This window comes from Malurus melanocephalus, unplaced genomic scaffold (assembly GCF_030028575.1).
Source record: "Malurus melanocephalus ecotype Western Australia unplaced genomic scaffold, MMel_1.1 scaffold_399, whole genome shotgun sequence".
In the NCBI taxonomy this organism is placed as follows: Eukaryota; Metazoa; Chordata; class Aves; order Passeriformes; family Maluridae; genus Malurus; species Malurus melanocephalus.
In genome coordinates, this window is record NW_026623631.1 from 106409 (window position 1) to 130953 (window position 24545).

Sequence of the window (24545 nt, forward strand, 5' to 3'; positions counted from 1 at the left end):
TTTTATGAGAACTTTGGTGGCTGCCACAGAGACCCTGCACTGTTCTCACGGAGTAATTGATCATCCCAGTCTCTTCTCTGTGCCTCAGCCTTTCACTGAAAGTGGATCCCATCATTTTTCAAGCAGCYGAGTCAGATTTGCAAACTCTGCACATTCTTATACTGACCACAAGCACTTAAAGCATCAGCTGGTTTATTTTTTCTAGGTTTGGTTCCTCTATTTTTCTTTTTCTAATGAGTAGAAAATGCCAGAATTGTCCAATTCTCTTTTTTTTTTTTTTGAATGACCAGCTTGTGACCCCTGATAATTTATACAATACGGACAATCCTACTTGGAAAAGCCAAGGATTAAAAATATTAATCTTTCAGGTGCTCAAATGTCTTCAGTTACTTTTTGAAATACAGACTAATAATATTTATTGGCTCCTCTGCTTTACTGTTAATCCGTCTCTCAGAAAGTGCACTTCTTGAACTGTAAGAAATGACACTTTTAAGAAGAATTTTGCATTTTTCTGACTGCTGCAAACCATATGGAGAGTGGCTGACGGGTCCTGATGGATAACAAACACACCAGCAGCTTCCCAGAATACTTATCTCTGAAAAGAAGGGAGCTCTGCAGAAGTGGCCTGGATAGCTCCATAAATCAATGCCACAACATTAATTCCTGACAGATATTAAAATTAAGGGAGTAAAAATTAAAAATGTTAAGTGTTGGCCCTGCACAAGTCTTGCAATTCTTTTTTCACGAGAGCCATAATCTCCATTTGAGAAGCAAGAGAACCATCACAGTGACCCTGCCAAATTTCAGTCTGGCTCTTGAAGGCTGATTTTGCTTTTCAGCACAGCCAGATGTTGCTTTTGTTTACACCAAGCTTTGGTTTTTTTTTTTTTCCCTCCCGGAAATCCAAACCAAGCCTGGCATTTGTTTTGCTGTAGAGCTGTTTATTGTAGGACAGCCCCACTGGCAGGCTGGAACTCAGCACAGCCTGGCCTAGGAAAGCCAGACATGAGGGAATTGGCTCCACTGAGAAACTGGGAACTGGCATCCAGCTGGAGGAGAGCTTCCTCAAAGGGATGGTTATGAAACCAGCACTGCCTGTGGAATTGCACCSACATCCTGACAGACTCTGTGAGTCACAACAACACCTTTCATGAGTCTCTGAACACCTCAGAGCTCCCATTTCCCTGGCAGCGACTCCCCTTTCAAGTCACATCAGCTCCCAAGGTGTGATGCAACATCATTGAGAATGTGCATGTGTTTATTAGAGGTTACAGCATAAAATATGCAGGCACCTTGAAATGTATTTCAGACTGTGACAGCGAGCAGAGTGACTGAATATATGTCAGAGGTTTATGATGAACTCTGAAGTGTCTTCATTTAAAAGCAGCATCCTTTTTTTATAGGCAGCCTTTATTGCTTGATTTATTCCCTCTATCTGTAACTAACCTCCAGACTCATAGATTTAGACTCCTGGTGTGATGTTGTTTGAATCCTGTGCACCTCAGAGCTCTGCAAAACGTTCTGACAAATTCATTGCTTGGCCCCCTCTCACTGTTCAGCACAATGCCAAGGGATGGAGAGATTAAATGGTGCCCTACTGCTCAACTGAGAACCCATAAAATCAACATATTTAGTGGGTGTTATAGAAAACTTGTCACATGCTAAGCAGGAAAGAACAGGAGAGGACTAGGAGAGATTTAGTGTTCCATTTTCCACCTCTTTAGCAGCATTGCCCTTGATGTTTTCAGTAAGACTTTGTTGGGGTTTTTTTTTGGAAAGGATTAAGCAATGGTGGAGATGAGGAGCTGAGCCTGAGTAAACAACAAAATATTCTCTTCTTGATACGATCAATTTGATCCCGTACAGATAAAACTGAGCACTTATGGAAGTTTGCAGGGCTCAGATGGGCCCAGGCTAAAGCAGCTTCCAGATGCCAGGGCTGAATTCCAGAGCTGGGCTGTCTCCAGATGTGCAGATGCTGCAGAAACATCTGCAGTGTGGTTATAGATGGTGTGACTGCAAGCACACATTTCCAATCCTACCTTTTGAGCCATTAGAGAGAGAATTTAATTTCACAAACCTCAGGAAGCAATAATAATCTTYAACCTGTGGCATTGCAGGAGAAGATACTGCCTATTTTCTATCAAAATGAACGGCTTTAATAAGCCTCCATTAATATCTATTTATACTGAAGTGAATTAAGCAGAAATGACCAAGGGACACAAAGTGCTGTGCAGGGCCATCACTTCATGGGAATTGTTCTCTGAATAAAGACAAAGCTCTGCCTGCACAGCTCAGCCTATGCACAGTAACACCAACACCATTATGGTTATCCCACAGTGCCAAAATCTCTTGTTGAAAAAGCTTCAGTGAATTAATCCAGACCCTGCRGTGGGATTTGCACCCATGGGTTTGGATTTGGAGAGGAGCAGAGATGAATTGCCCAAATCTCCTGGCACTGTTCAGTTGGGGTTGGCTTTCCCCACTGTGCTTTGAGCACAGATCCTTCTGCTCCAGGGGAASAAAAATTGATTATCTGGTGCTGAGAGGTTTGGAGGCTTTAGAAAGAAGCAAACAGCAGTTATGAAGGACTTTGTTTTTGTACCCTAAAAGGCTCTGTCAGAAATGTTATTTGTAATTAATTACAACTGTATAAACCAGAAAAGATCCTGTTAAAGTCAGTTTTTAACCCAGGGCACTCTGGGTTTCAACCTCTGGCTGAAAGCTRAGAACCTTTTCACAAGTTCCTGTGTGCTTTCTGGGTGATCCTTCTGACAGCATCTGAGTTTCCAAAATGRTTTATAAGAAAGCTTCAATCTTTAGACAGAGCTCCTCAGTTGATTCTTGTAAGAKCTCCTGTTTTTCTAAAGAGATTTTTATTGCAATAGGAATTTATTACAAACCATTTCACATGCACACATTTTCAATCGTAMCTTTTGGGTCATAAGAGAGAAAATTTAATTTCASAAACCTCAGGAAGCAATAATAATCTTTAACCTCTGGCATTGCAGGAGAAGATACTGCATATTTTCTATCAAAATAGACAGCTTTAATAACCTCCCATTAATATCCATTTATATTTATTACTCCTTCATTAAAGTTAAGACAGCAAATCCTTAATAAAAAACCCCTAAATTGACATTTTACTTTACTTCTTTCTCTGTCTTTTAAAATGTTAATACTTAAGGAAGTGGACAGGACATGACATATTTTTATCACTGCCACACAGTTCAACACTAGTGCTGTAAACTCTTTGTGTCTTGCTTTTTGCCCTTATTATATCAAATATAAGCAGATTTTCTCCGARTTCACTGGCAGGGAACATCTCCTTAGAGCAGCACATCCCCTCATTATCCAGCCCTCTCAGCTGTTCTCCAGCTCACCAGGAGACCATTTCCTCTCCGCTTTACAACCCCTTTTATGATCCTTGATGGCCCAAGTTTGGGGTTTTTCAGTTTAGTTTCTTGCTTGATTCCCTTGTGCCACTTTCTGACACGTCCTCAGCTTTCCCACCGCCGTCCTTAACGACACGAAACCAGGCAAGGAGGCAGAGAATGAGATTTCCTTTTTGTGTTGCAAAAAGCAAGAGAGAGCTCATGAACCGAGGTCAGCTCAACACAAAAAACAGAACTGCAGCTGAGTTTCAGSTGGAGGAAGAACTGCCAGGAGAGCCCCGAGATCCTGACACCCATTCCTGTGTGCCCAACCCGGGGCAAAGCCCCTCTCCTGCTGCACCTACTGCCCACACCCTCGGGGGTTTTTGCTCCTCCTCTCTAGAGAAATCAGCAGTATTTCTGTGTTTTTAAGTCTTTCTAGAGGCCACTCATCTGCTTTTTTGACTATTACTGGGGTGTACTCACATTTCTGCTTCCCCATCTCCCGCATGGCTCTGAAGCCACATGGCATCATGAGAAAGAAAAGCTTTTAAATTTGGCTTCTTCTACCCAAGGACACGATGCTTTTATGCAGCTGCAGTGCAACAGGGTGTTATTTTCCTTGCCAGTGAGGCTGTGTGTGTTTGTTGGGGTGTGTATTTATAGCAGCCAGCTCTGGGACAGATGAAACGGTGGCTGCCACCCTCTCTTTMCAACCAGCAATGCTCCACCTTTAACAGAGCATTTTCACAATTCTGGCCCCAAAAATGCTTTTTTACGGTGAGTCACTCCAAGAGCAATTCAGCTGGGAAACAGAGCAGGCATTGCCAGCCTCAGAATCATCAGCAGATCCTGGAAATGAGGCTGTGAAATCCGTGGGCTCRACTTTCCTGAAATGGAGATGAGAAAGAGGAACCACCTGCCAGCGCAAAGGAGCTTCTGCATTTCCATTTCCTCCCTCCACAAGGTGCAAGATGGGTCACCGACCTTCCCCATGGAGCCTGCTGAGCCCAGGGCAGCCCACAGCTGAGGCTCACACAATAATAATGTATTTTTATCATTCCAGATGAAGRAGAGACCAGGGGAGAAGCTGTGAATTGTGCAGGGCTCTGCAAAGAGGGACCAGGTTTGACTGCTGGTGGTTTTTAGAAAAGGGTTCTCATGAGCCATGTGCTGAATCCAAACACCACTTGAGAGATGGGAGTGACATTCCTTCAGTGAGAACTCAGCAATGGTATTTGGTCAGAAATTATTACAATTCCAAACAGCCAGAGGTGCCCCAACAACCCAGGGGATAAATCCATACTGCAGAATACACAGGAGAGGCAGAGCAGTGGCAGTCACATCTTAAAAAGATARAATCAATTCATGATGAAAGGACATAGTTGTTGGTCTACAGAAAACAACTCTGTTACACACGAAATAAATTCAGAATAAATATTCTCTAGGCATGGTGAATATTTGTGATTTCTCTTAATAAGTGTACAAAATGCTGCTTTCAAAAGGAAGGATCCCTTTGTAGTTATGGACAGATATTTCTCCTCTCTTTAATAAGGTCATGCAGCAGCTATTGATTCCTGACTACAACCTAAAGTACAATTAGTATATTTGTAAAAATGTCCTTTTTAATCACAGGGGACTTCTGCAGCTCCAAGAACCTCACTCAAACAAATCAGCATTATTGCCWTGGCCCAGCCAAACCCTCTGGCACCAGCAAGGGGCAGCAGGAAACAAAACCCTCAGCAACTCCTTGCTTGGGCAGGAAAGTGTCTGAGCTATTCCTCAATGTTTTGTGGCGGGTTAATGAGGAGTCTGTGCTGAACTATCGGTTCACACCCTGCAGGCTGCTCCTCACCAATTCCAGCTGCTTTGCCTTCATTCCTGCTTTTCCTGTGTTCAGGAAGCTGGTTCTGCACTGCTGTGGCTCAGCAGGTGAAATCCCAGCTRTGGCTCCTGTGCTGGGCTCAGAGCAGGGGAAAAGGGGAGCTCTGACTGCCAGAAACATCCCAGGATTGCAGGTGAATCTCCCTTTTAGGGAGCTATCCCTCCTTAAAAGCAGGTCCTGACTGCTGAATAAGACAAAGATTTTTATTTGGCCTGTTTTGCTCTTCATTTGGTGTTATAGAAATGTGTGATGCACACCTGGAGGGACGTATGAAAGGATAGACAGAAATATTAAAGAAAAATGWGTATTTTTCAACCCAAAAGCAAACACGATGCTCAGTGGATTACATTCCTCTCATTTCTTTACGATAAGAACRGTGTTCAAAGGAAAATCTCCTTCTCTTCTGAGCTATTCAGTCATTTTGAACATGATTACATCCTAAATATCACAGTATTTGCAAAGGATTGGGATCACAGTGATAGGTGGGTAAGGTGCTTTCCTTGCCAACTTTCTATTTACTTCTGTATTTCATGCTCAATATCCTTGGTACAAATAGCTCTATCTCAAGTACAAATGTTATGATAAAAGAAGGGTTTTCAGGCCCTTCACAGAGCATGACAAATGCTGCAGCCCAGAGCTGATTCCTGGTGCAGCATCTCCTGACTGTCCCACAGAACAGCAGCAGCCAGGCTCTGCTGTGAGGAAAACATTGCCCAATTTGCACTGAAAAAAATCCCAGCAGTTTCCTTGCCCCTCTCCCTGGGCAGCTGTCTAATGACTGCTTTTAGRGCAATTATAGCTGCAGGTAATCAATAACCTGTAGACCTTTTTACAGCTGCACCCCAAAAAATGGTCYTTGGACAGCTCAGTTATTCCTGCCAGGGCACAGTGTCACTCCAGAGCGTGGCAATCCTCCTAAATCATCATCAAAATGTAAATGAAAGGCAACATTTTCTATAAACATCTGCATTCTGGAGGCCAAAAAGGTACTTCCATCATTTTCTGTAAGACCTTCCAAAAATACCACCTCAGACTAACCTGCTGGACAGATCCATCAYTTTGGATGTGTCACCACATCCTTTTAATCAGTGTGCAGTCAATATCCTGTATTATATGAATAACTAATTAGTTTCACAACTTATTTCCACAGATGTCATTGCAAAATCTATCTGAGGAATGTCATCTGCACTTGAGAGAAGGACAAGCATTGTAATTAAGTATTAAGCCATTTCACCAGTGTGAGCCTGCCGTGGAGTGTGAAATGGCTATAATTCACATTTTTAAGACCTCGCATTTATTAGCATCTATTTTCTGCTCAAGGTTAGCGGTGAGCTGCACAGAGAGTTAAAAAAAAGCCAAACAAGCTCACTTTTTTGTTATTCAAATGGATCCATGTGCACGTCTGACTGCACAGGTTGGTCACACGGATGGGGTTTCTCTCAAGTCCCAGAGGATTGTGGCTCTCACACCTCTGCGAGCAGCACTCGAAGGTCAGATGGATGCTCTGATTATGGAGCAAGTGACATTCTGCTGCTGCAAGCTAATGACAAACCTGGGCACAGCRCAGCTAGGCAGGATACAGATCTTGTGTACAGGAAARGCTTTCAATCTGAGATAACAGCCARCACTGACGATTCGTATCTCCCAGGAAAAGACTCTGTTTGCATTAGGAAGCCCYGACAGAATAAATGCAGRGAGAGAAAATGAACCCAGCTGTCRGGTTTTATTCAGGGCCCAGGAAAAGTTAAGCTGGCTTCTGTCTGGAGCCATTGCTCCAGCTGCAATTGTGCTGCTTAATTAAAGGCAGGAGAAGATGCACGTTGAGTATCTTCCCACATCATCTGGTGCATCAACCAGCAAACCACAGGGACATTTCCACTGCTCTCTATCCCATAAGCAATCCTGTTTGGCAKCAATTTCCTTCACAAATCTGCCCTTTCCTTCCCTGTGCCCACTCGTGCTCTCTCATGAAGGGCCATGCAGCTCTGATGGGATGTGCTGGCTGCTGGCTGGCAGCACGGGGGACAGGAGGGAAAACAAGCACACCCTGCAGGCTGCTCCTCACCAWTTCCAGCTGCTTTGCCTTCATTCCTACTTTTCCTGTGTCCAAAACTTCTCCTGCCAAGACCGCCTTCACTGTCCATCAGTCCTCTGTGATGAGATCTGCCTGTCTATGAACAGATGTTAGCAGCAGCACTGGGAACAGGGCAGAGCTGGGATTTATCCAGCTGGGACAAAGCAGCCAAGCCCCATTGATGCCTCTGCCATTTCCCAGCTGTGTGCCTCCTGAGCAGCTCATCCAGACCTAAAATACAGGGAGGGCAAGGACACCAAGAGCTAAACCCCCCCTTCTCAGTGCTGGRTGTGAAAGGAAGGCAAGGCCAGTAAGAGAAGGGTTGCTGGGTAAGGAAAGGGAACAACAACCCCTCCTCCATTTTGCAGTGGGAATCCTTTAACAGATGGGAAGCCCCAGCAATCAGCTGTCTCCTTAACTCCAACCCTTATATCCCTTACTGCACACCAGAAGCCTATGGAAAGACTTGGTTTGGGAGGGCTGTGGCTTGCTAATATAAGAGAGAAACAGGCAGCAGATTTGAAGGGATGTCAACAGGATGAAATACTGAAGCAAAATGGCTGCAAAATCAGTGTGAATTCTGCTCTGGGGAAGTCTCTCCAAAAGCAAGAATTTCAGGAAGCCTTGGCTGCCATGGGAAAATGGTTAGATGAGAGTGGTGTCCTCAATCAGAAAAGGAGGTGATGATGATCTCTGGCATTTGAAAGCAACTCATCAAAGGCCATTTAAATTAGACTGAGGTTTAGAAATCAGGAACCTGGTCTCTGCTTTTAGTTGTACATGAACACATTTCTGTTGACTTCAGTAGAGATGGTTGTATATTTTCAACCAGTCTGAAAAGAACTGAAAATAGCTATATTTGTTACAGTGTGGAAGGTAAAGCTCATACCAAGGAAAATCTGTCGTCATTTAAGCTGGTAGGACTACCAAAATTATTGGCATTGCACTGGTATAAGAGAGAAATAAATTGCATCTCTTCTGGTAAATCAATCAGAAAATAACACCAGCTACGTACAAGGGTACAGTGGTCACTTCCCCCTTGCTGTCACCTCACAGGAATCCACAAGTGTTTTCTGTGAACTAAACAGCRTTTCAGTATCACATATTAGTCTTTATAAATGACTTTCATTTCTCACCAATTACTTCCTCCTTTGTACCATTCATTTTTCACATTTCCTCTAATTTTTCTCCTCTTCATCATTGCTAACGTAATTGGTTTTAGACAGAAATATTATTTGTGTTCCTACTTATCTATGGTGCCTTGTGAAACACAGCTGAGAGAAACCTTAACTCAGTAAGAATTACCGTGTTTCAAACTGAATGTTGTCACGTTAGCTCAGCACTGTATTTAAATTGTTTTTTGTTACAATAGGTCTCACTTGGACTATCTGGGTAGTTCAGTACTCTACGTGGTAAGGTGGAATTGCACTAATAAAATCAAGCAGCAAGCACATTTCATCTGCCATTTCGTGCTTTCAGTGCYTCATAATTAACTTTAGTCAAAATTACTCCTTTAAGCCCAAGGGATTAATTCTCTCTTAACTATATTTGTGCATTATAGAAAAAAAAGTCATCCCTTGGTGTCCTGGCCTTGGATGAGCAATTTAGTGCATTTTCAACCTCCAGTATCTGTGGATGAATTCCAGGTGTGTGCTCGCCCCTCATGGAGTGAATTTCATGCTGTCTGACTTCTTTTTATTTAACTTTGGGAACAGAAATACCCTGGAGCAGGTTTCCAAGCTGCAGCATGAGCTGGACATTGGCACTGAGGGCAGCTCTGTTCCAACACCACCCCAGCTTCCAGCACTTGGCACTTCTGCAACATCCTCCTGATACTTTTTCTTCTATTCTTTTTAATCCCCTCGCCTTAAACTATTTCTCTTCTTACTCACTGCCTGGTTCAGCCTTCATCCCTCACCTCAGAAGAGTGATCTTGTGTTTGACAGACATCTTCTGTTAGCCTCCCTGGCATGTATTTGTTTTTTGCAAGAATGTAAATAGGAGAAGGCAGGTGATTCCTGCCAAAGTCAAGGAGAGGTTCTCAAGGCAGGCTCTTGACAAGCTACTTGGGTGCTGCTAAAATGATCCAGTGAGAAAAGGTCATATTGAATTCAACTTTTATACATAAGCAATCACATTACCATATGTCAAAGGCACCAACCTGCTTTAAAAAGCATCAATGCAGATGAGTGCAAATATGTCAATGTCCAAACAAATCTCCCAAGCCCTCCCCTTAAACTATTTTGGGACGATACCAGATGGCAATGCTAAACATTCCAAGTATTTGAAAATAATYTGAATTTGTTTGCTTTCCTTTTAAYAGCTTTTGACCAGTTTAGAACCCAACGAACAACAACAAACACATTCAGGAGTCTACAACCACTYTGAATAAGTAAAAACATGAAAACATTCACAAAGTAAATCAAATCATTTGTCAASCATCTCTAGCTTTTAGGTCACTATTAAAGAACATTCTAGAAGCCAGGTAGGAAACATGAGCTGTTAATTACATCCTGCATTAAACAAAATGTTAATGAACTCTGGCATTCCCACCACAGTGGACACTGAGCAGGACTGTTTTGGGTCACAGGAATCTGCAGCAAAGTCCAGAGCTGGCTCCAACAAGCACAAAACCCATTCTTGCAGCCTTGTGATGGGCTTAGCATGTCAGGAAAAGGCTGTGCACATATTCCCACTGGGATTGCCTCCTTCTAAACCACTGCAGACAAAAGGATTTTAAAAAGGACACTGAGAAAAGAGAACCACTGCGACGTGGAACAGCTGATTTACCCAAATAGCTGAATTATGAGGATCATTCATCAGCTAAAAGGACAGAAATTCTGTTGAGAACAAGTGTGTGTCCTGTCACCTGCAGTGTGTCAGCTGTTGTGACACAACTGAAGGCCTTGGGGAGGTGRGAGGGAAGGAAAGAACAGAGATGAGTGGCACATCCTGCCCATCCTGCCAGGGAATCTGTCTGTGTTCAGGAGAGGGGCAAGGGGAGGAGGACAGGAAGGAGGACATGCAGGTGTCCTGACTCCCAGCTGGGACAGGAGCAGCTGCTCCACTCTCTTTGTGATACCAACAGTTGCTGCCACTTCATTTTGAAATTTAAAAAAAAAAATGAGTGGGCACTGACAAGAGCAAAGGRAGAAATCACCAATGACAAGAGCAAAGGGAGAAATCACCAAYGGGTCGTAATCTTTTGGTTTGGGAAAGAGATGGAGGCCGGTGGTGCCTGGGGGCACCTGCAGCAGCTGAATGTGCACTTTCCACCCCAGAACTTCAGCCTAAGCAGGAATGAAAGTTTGCACAATTTATTGCAGGAAAAGGTCTTTTAGAGCCAAGCCAGCCACTGATTGTATGCTTTCACTGCTGCTTTCCCAGCAAAGTGTGACAGCTTGGGGCCCATCTCATCCAGCCCCATCCCACTGCAGCATCCTTGGAAACAGGCAAAAAACRACACCTTATGCACACACTCTGCTACCAAAATAGGAAGGCACCAAAAAATCTCCCCTCAGAGTAAGATTATTTCCACTATTAACTCTGAACTGCCCCCARAAGGCACCGTTTTACCTAAGAAGCAGCCAGTGATCCAACATGTAGAGAGAGATGGATGGATCTYGGTTTGGGGAGCAACAGAGCATTTGTGCTTGGAAAACCTTGCTTTCCCTGCACAGTGCYACCACTGCCTCTTTTCCTCTCAGAATGCTGTAAAAACATTTATTTTTGCCAAGATAAAGTTGTCAGAAGCGCACAAAATATTTTAGGACTCTGTGGGACTTTTTTTCCCCCCAAGTTAATTCTATTCAATAATTTTCCTTAAAAAAAAATACAAAAACCCCAACAGATTTTATAAAACTTTTTCACTCAGCCCACTAATTTGAAAGGAAGTCAGTTACCTAACAGCTTTCCACACAAAACAACTGAAATAACAACATGAATTTAAAGCAGATCAAATACACTGAATCAATCCCTTGCATGGATACTGCCATTAATTCATTTCAATTTCATTTAGCTTAATTTGCTTTGGAACAGGAGCATAGTCAATCAGATTAAGGCCATTTTAATTCACATTTTCCCCCTCCAAAACAACATCCTACACTTACTTGGACTATTTCTCCCTCCCATTATAAAAAGCCTTAAGTAACCACAAACTTGGACCTAAATATTCCATCTCTTTTGCACTACTCAAGACCTGGTTTTGTAGGTCATGGAGATGCTGTTAGATGTTCTAACCATAATCCTGCTTTTCTTTTTTTTTTTTTTTTTAATGAAAATGTCAGTAAATATGGGCTGTGCCAGAAAACTTTTGTCACTTGGAGCTCACCTAGAAACCCACCCATCTGCTGATGTCTTGGTTTGCTTGGCTTTTCCAGGGAAATGAAGGGCTTTGCCCCACCACTCCCTGCCAGCTGCACATCGTGGTGAGCACTGGCCACRTTTTTTTTAAAWYCYTYTTTTTTTTTTTGAAGGAAGTAGACCCAAACTGGGCAAACCACGAGGCAGGGTTGAAGTCACTGCGTGGAGAAAGTGAACAAACTTCCCTAAAGAAGTGAATCACTGCGCTCGCTGTCTGACAGATGATCCCCAGAGGGGAAAATCCCAACAATTACAGGGTTTCCTGGGGGAACTGAAAGGTGCAGACAGACCCAAGGGAAGRCTGGTGGGATATTTTTCCTCTTCCATGGTGTCCTAGCTGGTGACYTGTCCCTGGTCTCAGAGCAGGGAATCAGTGAGAGGGGCTCTCTCTCACCCCCCTACATCTGCTGTAATTCTGCAGCTCTTATGCTCAAATTCAGCTGGCTCCAGGCTGCTCCATCCCCAGCACTTTACAGCAAAAAAGGAGAGTTTGCAACCCAAGATTTAAGGACAAAATGMYTCTGCATTTTTAAWTTTTTTTAAAATATCTCCCTCTCTTTTTCTAAGGAGGGATAATTTGAGTGTTGAGGCAGAGCTCTACAGCACTCTTGGTCAGAAGATAACAGGAGGTCAATAATTTATTAGGCCATAGGATTAGTGTCTTTCCAGAGACCAGTCATCCAAGTTAACCTGTAGTGCCACACTTCTAAAAAAAATTAATTTTTTAAACCAAAATAAATCTAATGCCCTGCATTAGCTGGAGGGCAGAGCTGGCTCCCAGGAGCTGTGCTGTTTATTCCCTCGTGGCCCAAAGCTGTCAGCAATCTCTGCAAGTGTCAGCAGTTACACACATGCACAGCCATGCCCTGGGTAGGCCAGGGAGGGTCTGCATTTCTGTAAGACAGATCATATTGGGGAGCATTATCCTCGTGCCTGCTGCCACTCCCTGTGATCCAGAACAGACTTCTGCACCTTCCTGCACAACCACGATAAAATKACTCTATTTTTTTCCCCCAAATGCTGAGCCCAGGGCATGCAGAGCATGTGACAGAGCAGAAATGCTGCTCTCATGGCTTGTGATTGCCTTTAGTTTGGTCACAGCACATGTAAATGTGGCAGTCCCTCCTCTCCATGATGCCCTCCAAAGGGAATCCCCAAGCTCTTATGCAAAAGCAGAAATGATGCCCAGCAGTAAGCACAACTCCAACAAGGCTCCACTGAGTTACCATTAAACCATATTCCAAAGTTTACCTTAGTTCCTTGAAGGGGTCTGCCCTGACATTGGGAGTTTCTATAGATTTAGGGAACACTGTGCCTTCTGCTCCTGAAATCACAAAACAAAACAGAAGACAAATTGTAAACATTACAAGCTGTCATCAGGGGAGTGATTGTCAAATCATACCTAGGTGCAATTTAACCCGTTTCCTGACCCCATTTCTCTCTTGCACATCCCTTCAGTCCCCAAAAAAGCCAGACCTTGATCATCTGCCATTGGCTGCTTTGATTACAGGTGGGATTTGCCTGTAAACTGCACTTCGGCCTGGAGAAGCAGCTGCTTGCACCCCGACTTGGGGAGAGTTTGCAGATCCAGCTGATGCAGGGAGCTTGGAAAACCTTGGTAACCAGGCATTTAACCCAGCTACATTCCCTCATTAATGAACCTGGATGCATGTTGGGACATTATTTCCTTCTGGGCTCTCAGAGATAACTCGAGGGAAAAAAGCAAATTCTGACTTGATCCCTGCAAATACCCCTCCAGTCAGGCTGTGCTCCTGCCTGGGGAAAAGGAGAGGGGTTCTCTTGATGCAGGGCAGCACAAGCAGACTGCTCCAGTCCCAGCCTGGCCACCAGTTTGATGTGTGACCCAGGAATCATTTCACTTCYCATTCCCCTTCTCTCAGAGATGGTGGGGAAGCCACACTGCCCCATTTGCACACTGGCTTTAGAGCTGTGAGCTGCTGGGTGCTATCAACACTTATCTCAGTTTCAGAGCACTGCAATCCTCTCCATGGCCACCTGAACAGCCCAGTGGGGCCATTTCACCCCTGAGCTGGGTCTGTATTTTGTGATCAAGCTCTGCTCCAGAACGATGTGCTCTCCTCATACCACTGCTGTAAACCAAGGCAGCCCCTGCTATCCCTGCCAAGCCCTTCCATGAACTGTTCTCACTTAAAATGTCTGAGCATAATCTGAATTGGTCTCACTTCATCTTTCAGTCCTCATGTGCATGAGGAGACTGTGGTTAGATACCAATGGTGACCCGACCCCATCAACCCACTCTGATTCCCTGAAAAGTCTGAGCTTTCTGAATCAATCACTGTGAAGCAAATCTGCTGGACTTCTCAATGTTTTTTTTTCTAAACCTGTTCTACTTTTAAAACACTCTGTTGGAGCACAGGAGTCCCCAGGTGCTGTCCCCGACACTCTCTGCTGCAGAACATCACGTTCCTGCTCCCACTGAAACTTCCAATTAAAGCASAGCTGAGAGTGGTACTAAGTGTCTCACACACACAGTGCACCAGAAATTGATGTTCCTGCTCTCCAATATATAGCTGCCAGCCCAGTGAGCAAGTATGACCTATATTCTTCAATTTAAACCTCTGGTCTTGCCTTCAGAAGCATTGACAACAATTAGCCATTCATTACCTGCAGTCATCAGCAATTTCAGTTCAGCATGGAGACAACACTGGTGGAGTTTTTTTGTTTTTGTTGGTTTTTTTTTTTTTTTTTGGAGGATTTTTTGTTTGATTGTTTTTGGATTTTTTTTTAATTTGAATTTTAGTTTGCTAAAGTTATTGCTGCAAACAACTGATGAAAACTTTTAGCATACAGTTTGAGACCTCTCCTAACACATGGTATCGTAACTGTTATCTGTGCACAGTCTGAAAGAATCATTACAGAATAACAGATGTTCTGAGATGGTGCAAAACATGTTAAGACAACATCCTGCTGTAACTGCTGCTATAAGTGAGAAACACCTACAGCTTCAGTAAGATTACACTTTCTTTGCACTGAAATAAATTAACTAAGCTGTCCCACTGTGTTAACGAAAAAAAAAGCCAGAATGAAAACAAGCATTCTAACATTTATTTAAAAAATCCAGACCAGAGAGTTTAACCAGAGAAAAACAAAGTAAACTCCAAGATGATAAAAGCAGCATAAAGTTTGAAGCTTTATACTTGGGGATTGAAACTGATCCTATGGCACAATACAGATATTTTGCTTTTAACTCTACCATAAGCCTTCATTGTTACAAGTTGTCATAAGCAGCTGTAACTTGCCAGCCATGAAGGTTGTTACTATCAGATCTGTCCTCTCTCAACAGTTCCCAAATGATTTAAATCTCTGCTTATCCACACGATTGCCTTGGCTCTTGGCTTTGCAAYGAAATGCAGCAAAACACCCAGCCTGTGCTTATCTGCAGAGTAAAACAGTGATTTTTGAGGGAAGGAAGATGAGGAGGTGCAGCTGGAGAGATGCACACTGATATTCTTACACCCTTTCCATCCACATGGCTTAAATGGTGACTTTATGCTGGGCATTTTGAATGATTTTTAGATACATTAAGTCGGGTACTCAAGTCATGCAAAGCTCAAAATAACTACCTGCCTGTAACCAGAAGTGCCTCAGAATAAGGAGAAACCAACTGATGTCTAAATTTGGKGTTTTCCAAGCTTTCATTATTTAATTTAAATGCAGGAAGCAACTTTGGAAAGAAGGTTAGTGAAGACCTCAATGCAGTCTTTTCAAGAAAGTTGAAAATAAAAGTGCTGGGTATTTGTTTCCTCCATCTCCTTGTTTTCCTATCCCTACACAATTCTCAAACCCTCTTTTCCTGTCTGCCTTATTCCAGATCCATGAAAAAGTCCTTTATGCACTGGGAACAGAAATGAGATTTCCAAACCCTTCTGTTTCTCTCCTTTGATCCARATTAGAGGTGAACATTCCCTGCCTTGATAAGGCTTCCTGCCTTGACAGTGTAATTCCTTATTATTCCCCCTAAGAACACAGAATGTCCCAAAGGGCCACCTGTCCCTGTCACTGCATAGACATCAGCCACGAGGGGATGCTGATCCCTGCCCTGACTCTGCTGTCAGAYCCCCTTGAATTGGCTCAAGAGTTGATCAACTTCCCTCACCTCACCCAATTCCCATCTTAAGTGTCCCCTTTTCTGGAGCAGGGCACTGATGGGTGAATTAAATACTTTATAAAAGTCCTTCCTTCGGTTTCAGCCTGCTGCCTGGAGATTTCCATAAAGAACCATCCTCTTCTTTTTGTGTTCTGGGAATTTTCTGGACCTCCTCCAGCCCCCTCCCTCCAGCCCCTTCTATTCCATTTTGAAGAGTCTCAGTCTCTGCCTGGGGGATCAGAAGCTCCCCAGGGAAAGAACTGCCTTGGACTAACTCAGCTCCACTGGACATTTTTGTGTCAAAAGTCTGCTTTTTGGCCACTGTGGAAGTCCCCAGMCAGGCTTTGACAGCATCAGTCTTGGCTGGTGTTGAAAGTGAAGGCTGGAGGAAGTGACCTCATTTAGTGGTTTTAGAATTACAGAATCACTTCTGTTGGAAAARACTCTTAAGATCATGGAATCCAACTGTGACTCGAGGCTTTGGCAAAAAAATGAAGGAAACTTTGAGGGAAATGTGTTGTTGTCACTGAATGGGGCTGTTCTGGCTCTGCTGAGGAGAACTGGGATGTTATGGAGGAACAAATGGCTGAAAATATGAATTCCAAGGTCATGAGCTTAGAAAGTAGTAAAAATTTCTTCTACATGTTGGAGGCTTCCAAGCTATAACATCCCTGGATAAAAGCTGAATGCTACTCATGATTCATGGCAGTGTGACAGAGTCAAAGGGAAGGCAAAYGTGACATTAAACTGAAAGGCAAGAAGAAAGCTAACAGTAACATAAAAAAAAAAAGACATTATTTTAAGAATCATCAGTGAATCCTTGAACTGTTGTGTGCTCCCCCTGCTCATCCCCAGTGAGGAGAGTGTACAGAGAGGAAATATTGTCATGACTGCACAAACAGGAAAAGTTATCCTACAAAAGAAGCCTGGAAGGACTTGGCTTTGTGGCTGAGCAGTGTGATGTGCTCGGGAAGGAGACTCATGCTGTGCATAAATACATTAGGAGRGTAAATAACATGAAGGAAAAAGAACTACTGGCTCTAGGCCAATGTTTATATGAGAGCCAATGCTTATGAGTAGCAGTAAACTGCTCCTGAATATATTTGGGAAGGAAAGTGAGTGTTCTCCAGCCAAAGGAGGAGCTGCAATGGGAACAGCTTTTCAGTTATGTGGCACAATATAACAGATCTTACAATTCCTGACTGGACGATGTGGTGCCTCAAAACAAGGGGCAATGTTTTTAGGACAATCAATTTCCTTCTAGTCTTGTGCTCCTTTAGTCATATTTTCACTGTCCTCTACCTGAGCAATGATGGGTTTTGGCAAATGCTATTAACACACAGCTCCAACAATTCAAAAATCAGCTGCTACAATATCCCTTTTTAATCAAACCTACTCTATCCCACTTCCCCTTTTACTGAGTACAAAGCAAATGTAACCTACATTTATTATTGTACAACACAGCTTCTRCTTCCTGAATTATCTGTTATTAAAACATTTTCTATCTGCCATGAAAATGCGTAACAGAAAAATTCTATTTCATTGCAAAGTACTGAATTTTTTTTCATCACATGAGACTCTCTGCTGCTTCTAAGGGTAACTTATGTGCAATCAGCCAAAGATAGAAGAAAACAATAACATCATTAGTATTTAAACACACTGTACTATACATCCCTAGGCAATAAATTATTCTTTCTCACAGTATTATATCAGAGAGACTTCCATTATACTGATTCCCTCTTCTGACACTGTGTAATTTACCACCGATAAATGTTCATAAACAGTTTGACTGAAAAATCCATAAGGCCATTTCAGCTTTATTTTAAGTTCCATTTAATGTCCCTCAAAAATGATTTCATCAATGTGTTTCCATTAGCTGGTTCTCTGCCCAATAACTTAATTCCACACAATCAGTCAGGAACTTACAAAGCATATGACAGGATCTGCCTAAAGTATTTTGGATCACCATAAAGATTCACTCAGAGTGCTTGGGTTTTTTGGCTTTTTTTCCTCATTTACAGGGCATAATGTGTGGGGTTTCAAAGACCCTGGTATGAGGTCACTTCATTCAAGAACAAAAATTTTGAAAGTTCTCCATGACAAGAGAACTTTTACAGCCCAGTTTCAGGGTTTGGAAAGGGAGGAGCACAAAGGCCCCAAGGAAGAGCTGGAAGGTGCATCTGAACCAGCAACAGGTCCAACCAGAAGAACAGGGCATCACCAGCTCAGCTCTTCCAGGTGCCTCTTGCTTCCCCTGTGTGCTGCAGAAATGCCTGAGCTCATGACACTGTGCTGGCACCTTTCCTGGTGCCAAGGAAAGGGCAATTCCTGCTCCCTCTGCCCAGGGCTGGGACCCAGCCATCGTGGCAAGACTCTGATCACATCCCTCTGCGCAAAACCTGCTCTGGACTTCCAGCTCTCTGCTGGAAGAGAGAGATGAGGAGCTCAAATGCAATGAGAGGTATTTTTAGACTAATGATTGATGCTCCTGCTGTCAGGGGTAGGTGGCAATCAGCTGAGCAGCTCTTGGGGCGAGCAGAATGCAGGGAGACATCAGGCTTCCACYCAGAGGCAGATAAACCTGCTTAGCTACTCCCCACTCTCCTTTTCCTTTCCAGACAACACATTTCTTTGCCATTCTGTACTTTTAAAGTGATAATTCCAGACCCACAGCACACATTTAGTGTTCTACATCCCTGCTTTCTAATGGAAGTGGGGTTTCAGAGCCCTGTGATGAACCTGAAGATAAAGTTTGCTTTAATGTATCTTCTCTTCAGTGCTCTGCCTCTTGCAGGACTGTGCAAATGAGGGGGGAAGGAGAAGGATTTGCTGTGATTTTTCTCTATCTGAAGTCAAGAGGCTGTTGGTCTCCATAAACTACCTTTATTCCCACTTTTATTGATCAGGACACATTCAGCAATTTGTTCATGAAAACACCCATCTGAGGAGGTTCTCTCCTCTGCAGATCTCATCAGGATAATGTGTGACAGTCTCAGAAAGTCTGTGCAAACAGATGCCCAGGAAATAAACCCAATACAATGCAGGTAGAAATTATTTGTGACTGACTCTTCTAATTCCAAGCTTTAAAAGCCTTATTCATCCTTAATTTATGTTTTTAAATGGGTGAACATCGTAATTGCTGTTGCTCCCCTTGAATCCCATCAAATCTGAAATCAATAAGAGCTCTATTTCAGGGCCCAATAATAGCCTGGTTAGGTTAAGTCAGTGCACTGAACAAAAGCCATAAACTTCATTCACGTTTCTTTCCAGGATTCTACAAAAACAGCTCATTGCAAAGTCTGTCTGTCTGTCTGCCTTTTTTGTCTACGTTTTGAGGAGTTGTTCTTTTAAGGACAACCAAGAAATCCTGAGTAATAAGGGCAATAATGAGATCATGTGCTGCATCAACGAAGTGTTTATAATAAAAATGTAATATAATTAAAAAAAATTATTCCACTGCATTTATTACAGATTATTTTTAGCTCTTGCTCTTGGCACTGTATGCACACAAGGAGTGAGCCAAGCCTTAGCACTGGGCTGTGGCTGAGTGAGGCCAGACCAGACAGGAACTCCTCGTGACTCCAGCCCTGCTGGGTGGAGGAGAAACAATTGTGACTCACAGTCCGAAGAAACCAATGGAGCCTGGGTTTAAACTGGAAAACTTGCAAACAATGAGATGAGCTGYGAGCTCTGAGATGAGCAAGTGGGTCATTAGTGGTGTGTGTTCCTGCAGTCACACCAACTTCAACAGCCTCCCTGCCACACTCCATTTGTCTGAGAAATATAAAGGGAAAAACAGAAAAGAACAGACGGGCTCGCACCCAAACTGAGAACAGACACAGGAAGAAAGGTTGCTACAACTGATGCTGACCTCTAGATATTTCCTTCTTGACTAGTTTTGGGGTCCTTCAAACTTTTCCTGCAGCTCAACAATAGCAATGTCATCACTGAATTCCTTTGAAGCTCTTCTTGGCATTCTTGTGCAAAGTTGCAAAGGAGCTCAGGGGAGCACCTGAAGTGGGAATACACAGTGGAAATTTATCACAGAGAATATTATGTGAGCTTCAAACAGATCAGCTGGGGAAGACACTTAGGAAATAAAATATAAATCTGCCACACTTTTAAACTTGATTTCAGTGTTTGGTAAGYGTACAGTATGTTTCTTTCATAATCCTTGTGACATTTAATCAATATTAATCTGATGGTGGATGATTCCTCCTTTTCCTCAAACAGGATTAAGGGAACACAATSTGAACACACATTTCAGCCTGGACTGGAAGCCTATACACTTTACATAAATGCTATCCTTTCAGCCTGGAATGTACTTTAAGTAAAAGCAAACACAAGGAAAACTCCTCAGTATCTCTCTCTCCCAGCACAAATTGTTCTTGCCAAGAAAAGACAAGTTTGCAATCTGGGTGAGTAGGTTTTGAAAAAGAGGAACAATGGTAGTTGGATTTGCCATTAAAAAGAATGGAAAGAAGTGTCTACACCGATTGCCCTCAAGGCAGGGGAGCCACCAGAAGTGTTCATTCAAGAATTGGTAATTTTAATGTCTTCCCTTGCAGAATGGGAGAAATACTCTGAAAGAAAATATCCAAAAAGTCAAATCTCACCCTCTAGGAAAAAAAAATCCACCTAAAGTCACCCAAATCAATTCAATCAGGTTTCTTTTCTATATAGTTTTTTAATTCTTTGTCACTGCTGATTATGGGTTAAATCACTTTGTGACCCCTGACTTTTACATGGATACAGCAACAGCACGATTCCTAACGGAAACAAAAAAAGTAATTTTCTTGTGGCTTTAACCACTGATAGCAAACACATGTTTTTGTCCTCCACTACTCTTYAATCTTGCTAAACATAATTTTTTTCCATCAYCACAGCYCTGCAACGAGCGCAAAGGAACTGTACTGCCCTGACTGAACAGTGCAGACAGCAGAGGCTGTTTCCAGGCTTGCTCATGCCTGTGCTAACCCCTGGTATCTTCATTTGTCAGCACATTTCCCTACTTCCCTCGTTTTATTCGCTATCCCTTTCCTGCAGGACCAACACGACAGCTTGGCACTTGCTGTGGGACTGCATTAGTGCTGCTGCCTAATTACCTGTGGGCAGTGAGTACTGAATATTGCAGCTGCTTCCTGGAGCAGTTCATACATCTTCAGCAAAAGGTCAAATGCTTGTCCCAGCCTGGCGAGCAGCCGGCTGTGGCTTGTTCCTTTCCCTCCTGAGAGCACAGAAAGGAGCTCTGGAGCAGCTTTGAAGCAGCCTAAGGAAGCTGGGGTTCATTTTTAATGGAGTGAACTGGGAAAGGCTGCGGGCCCAGGCTGATGGTGTGGTTTGTTTCCACGAGCACTGCAAAACATCCTGCTGAGGCATCCCAGAGAAGTTCCCCGTCCACGCTGCAGCAGCACCAAGCCAGCTGTGGGCTACAGGCACCTTCCTGTCCACCCCTTTGCAAAGGAAAAGGATCGTGTGACAATGGGGGAACAGAGCACATGGACCTCTCTCCTGGCTGGTTCACAGAAATCCTTTATTCTCACAAAGCTGAGCCTCTTTATACTTTCAATTTCCCGGGCTGAGCACCCATTGGCTGTTTCCTCTTCAGGGTCACGACTCACAAACCTTCTTAGCCAATCACATCTCTGGTTAGACGGGCTCTAGGGGCTCTGTTAGCCAATCACAGCCTGACACATGAGGCAGGGCCATGTCAAACATGACCCACAGCTTTACCCTTTCCAAACTGCCAGAGTGAACAGAGGGGGACGGGTCTGCTTTCCTGTCTCCCACGGGATCAGAGGAGGAAAATGCTCCAATTTCCTAAGAAATGAGTATTGCAGCACCATATCTCCTTTCTAAAGGGTTCTTACAGACATGTAACAGGGACACGCTTTCCAGGGAAGCACCCAAAATGCAAAGATTCAAGCGTGGCATTCACCCTCAGGCATGAAGTTGCAGCAGACTCGGTGGCGACACCAGAAATCTCCGTCTGCTCTCCGGGTCAAGTTTGATTTCAACACTTGGCTACCAGAGCTGCTCCTTCYGCCACAAACACATCAGCAAAATGCCATTTGGAAATCATAATGGCTGCTGTAAAGGGCAACCATGCCTGTCCTGACCCATAAATAATCRCTGCTGAAGAAGGGGACATGCTRTAAAAATRGGTGGTAATTCCTGGAAACTTGAATTTCTAGCCTACCCCACCCTCTGAAATGACTGATACCAGTCTAATACCTTTGTAGATTATTTAATGAAATGTAACTACTCTTGCAGWCATTAAAGTTACTCTGCTGTAACTATTGCAGCAAGCAAAAGCTGGAAAGGACATGCCAAGAAGCCACTAAAAGTGTAATATGGAGGAAATGTGATCAGAGTCCTCTAAACAGGCTGGCACTCCCAGATCAAGCTAATAATGGATCCCTGAAAATGTTTGTAGATGAAGAAGCTTACAACAGCTGGGCCAGCTTACACAGATGGATTAGTTCAGCACATCCACATTAAATCCTGTTCCCTTGTCCAAAATGTCCAAAAAAAGCGAACACTTTTTTAACCCTTCCATGAGTAACAACCCCCAGCACCCAATGCTCTGTAAGGGCATAGCAGGTGACTCCCTGTGCCCCCAACAACAGCCCCATTGCTCCAATTTCAAAGAGCTCTCTACAAGAATCATGGAATTCATAGAATCATTGAATGATTTGGCTTGGAAGAGACCTTAAAGATCATTTCTTTCCACCCCCCTGCCACAGGCAGCGACACTTTCCACTAAACCTGGCTGCTCGGAGCTCTATCCAACCTCAATGGGGCATCCACAGCTTCCTCTGGGGGACTAATTTCAGTGCCTCACCACCCTCACAGTATTGAATTTTTTAATAATATCTAATCTAAATCTAATATCTTAMAGTTTAAAGCCATTCCTCTTCCTCCTGTCRCTACATGYTCTTGTAAATRGCCACGCACTCCTGGACTGCACTGCTTTTATTGCTGGTGCTCCTCCACTAAACCCTCTCAAGTCCTTAACATACAGCTCATAAATAAAATGCTGGAAATGTGCCTTGGATTTARTTACTCCAAACTTATTAATAAATTTGCAATAACCTTTCAACAGCTGACTCCTCTTTCCAGGTGCGTTCCCAGGCAGCTGGAGAGAAACTGGAACAAAAAAAATGTTCCCAAATGAACATTCCTGAATGTCTACCCATGCTCCACATGGTTCATTGCCCAAAGGGTGTAGGCTACAGTGGAAAAAAAAAAAGCTACAAGGTAGAAATAGAGCTACTGGCTAATTATTTGAAGGGAGGGCAGGGAAAGGTTGGTGGGATCAGAGGTTCTTTTTAATAAGCCACGGTGCTGGGGAGGGATGCTGTGCCTGGCTGGGTCACACTGCTCCTGCAGTCTTTATTTTTTCTGGGAGATGAAAGGCATCCTGCCCCACTCTAAATACAGCTATTTTAGTTAGGGTTTGCCACAGGGGAAGGCTTTAGCCAAATTTTTATCATTTGGCTCCATGAGAAGGAAAGCTTCTGCCATGCTAATCTGAAAGTCTGACAGGAACATTTTCTGGGGAGTGGGAGCAATCCCTGGATTGTTCTGTTGGAGAGAAGGGACCTTGTGGGTTTGTGATTAATCCTCTCCTTGTTGCAAGGCAAAATGGTGATTTTAATAGTGGTTAAAAAGCGTGGTTGATTTGTAATGGAACAGTATCCAGCCCACACAATCCCACCTCCCACACAAACCTCCCTCCAMACTCAAACCCAGGGACTGCCAGACTCCTGTAAACTGCAGGGAYGTGGCTTTTGTGGCTTTATCTCAGCTCACTGGAATGCATGTGGGTTCCCATCAATATCTGGTCTTTAAAAAAAACTGGTTAAATCCATCATAAATATTAAACACCAGAGTATACTGGCAAGTTTCCCCGAAAACAAACTTCAAAAACATAATATAAAAAAAAAGATGTCATGGCCCTTGGGAGAACTGACACTGGCATGTCATCAGATGTTGTCTTATAAGGCTAAATTAAGCATCTGACCAGAGTTTAATTTCTGTAAAAACTCRTGCTAATTTAAATTGCTTTAGATTTAATTAAAAATGCCTTTCTATAGAGATAATAATGTAACTCTGTTAATTAGTATCAAGTGGCATCTAGAGGGCATATTTAAAAACTAATCTGGAGAATAAATAGAGCTAATTAACAGTCAGAATAATGCTTTATGATTGTCTTTTATTTATAAATGCTATAACGTTCAATAAGCTATTAAATGAAATTGTAATTAATATATATCAAAGTTATTTTTTAATACTCTTTTAACTAAAGAGTGCTTCTTACGCCCCATTTTTCAGACGGTCTGGACATGTTTCACTTCTGGAGGGAGTAGGGAGGGGGAAGGGGCTCTGCTGGACGAGGCAGCAAATCTGAATTCAATTAGGAGCAGTTCATTTATCTGCCCTACACAAGAAATCTGTGTTTAGGAGCCCATGGGGCTGTGCAGCCCCATGTGAGCTCGTGTGTCTGTGGGGTTTGCACAGAGCTGACCACAGCAAGGGCTGGCAGGGGAGGGCTGCTCATAGCCCCCCAAAACCCCACAGGCAGCACCACGGGCACAGGAGGGGCAGATCTTTGAAATTCCAGAAATCTCAGCCTTGCAAAAACAGAGCTGGGGCTCTGAGCAACGAGAGCAGCTCTGAGGTTTGCTGTAGGATCTTTCCAAAGACCACGAGCTGCTC

The 24545-nt window shown here is 43.3% G+C and overlaps 1 protein-coding gene across 2 annotated transcripts in view; it reads right to left on the reverse strand.

Moving 5' to 3' along the window:
* The window catches only part of SGCD (sarcoglycan delta), a 291805-nt gene that overhangs the window by 21283 nt on the left and 245977 nt on the right, over window positions 1-24545 (reverse strand). For both annotated transcript variants that reach the window (XM_057379277.1, XM_057379276.1), the window contains one exon: window positions 12947-13019. In XM_057379277.1, the coding sequence (XP_057235260.1) occupies window positions 12947-13019 (73 nt within the window). The remainder of the gene's footprint in view (window positions 1-12946; window positions 13020-24545) is intronic.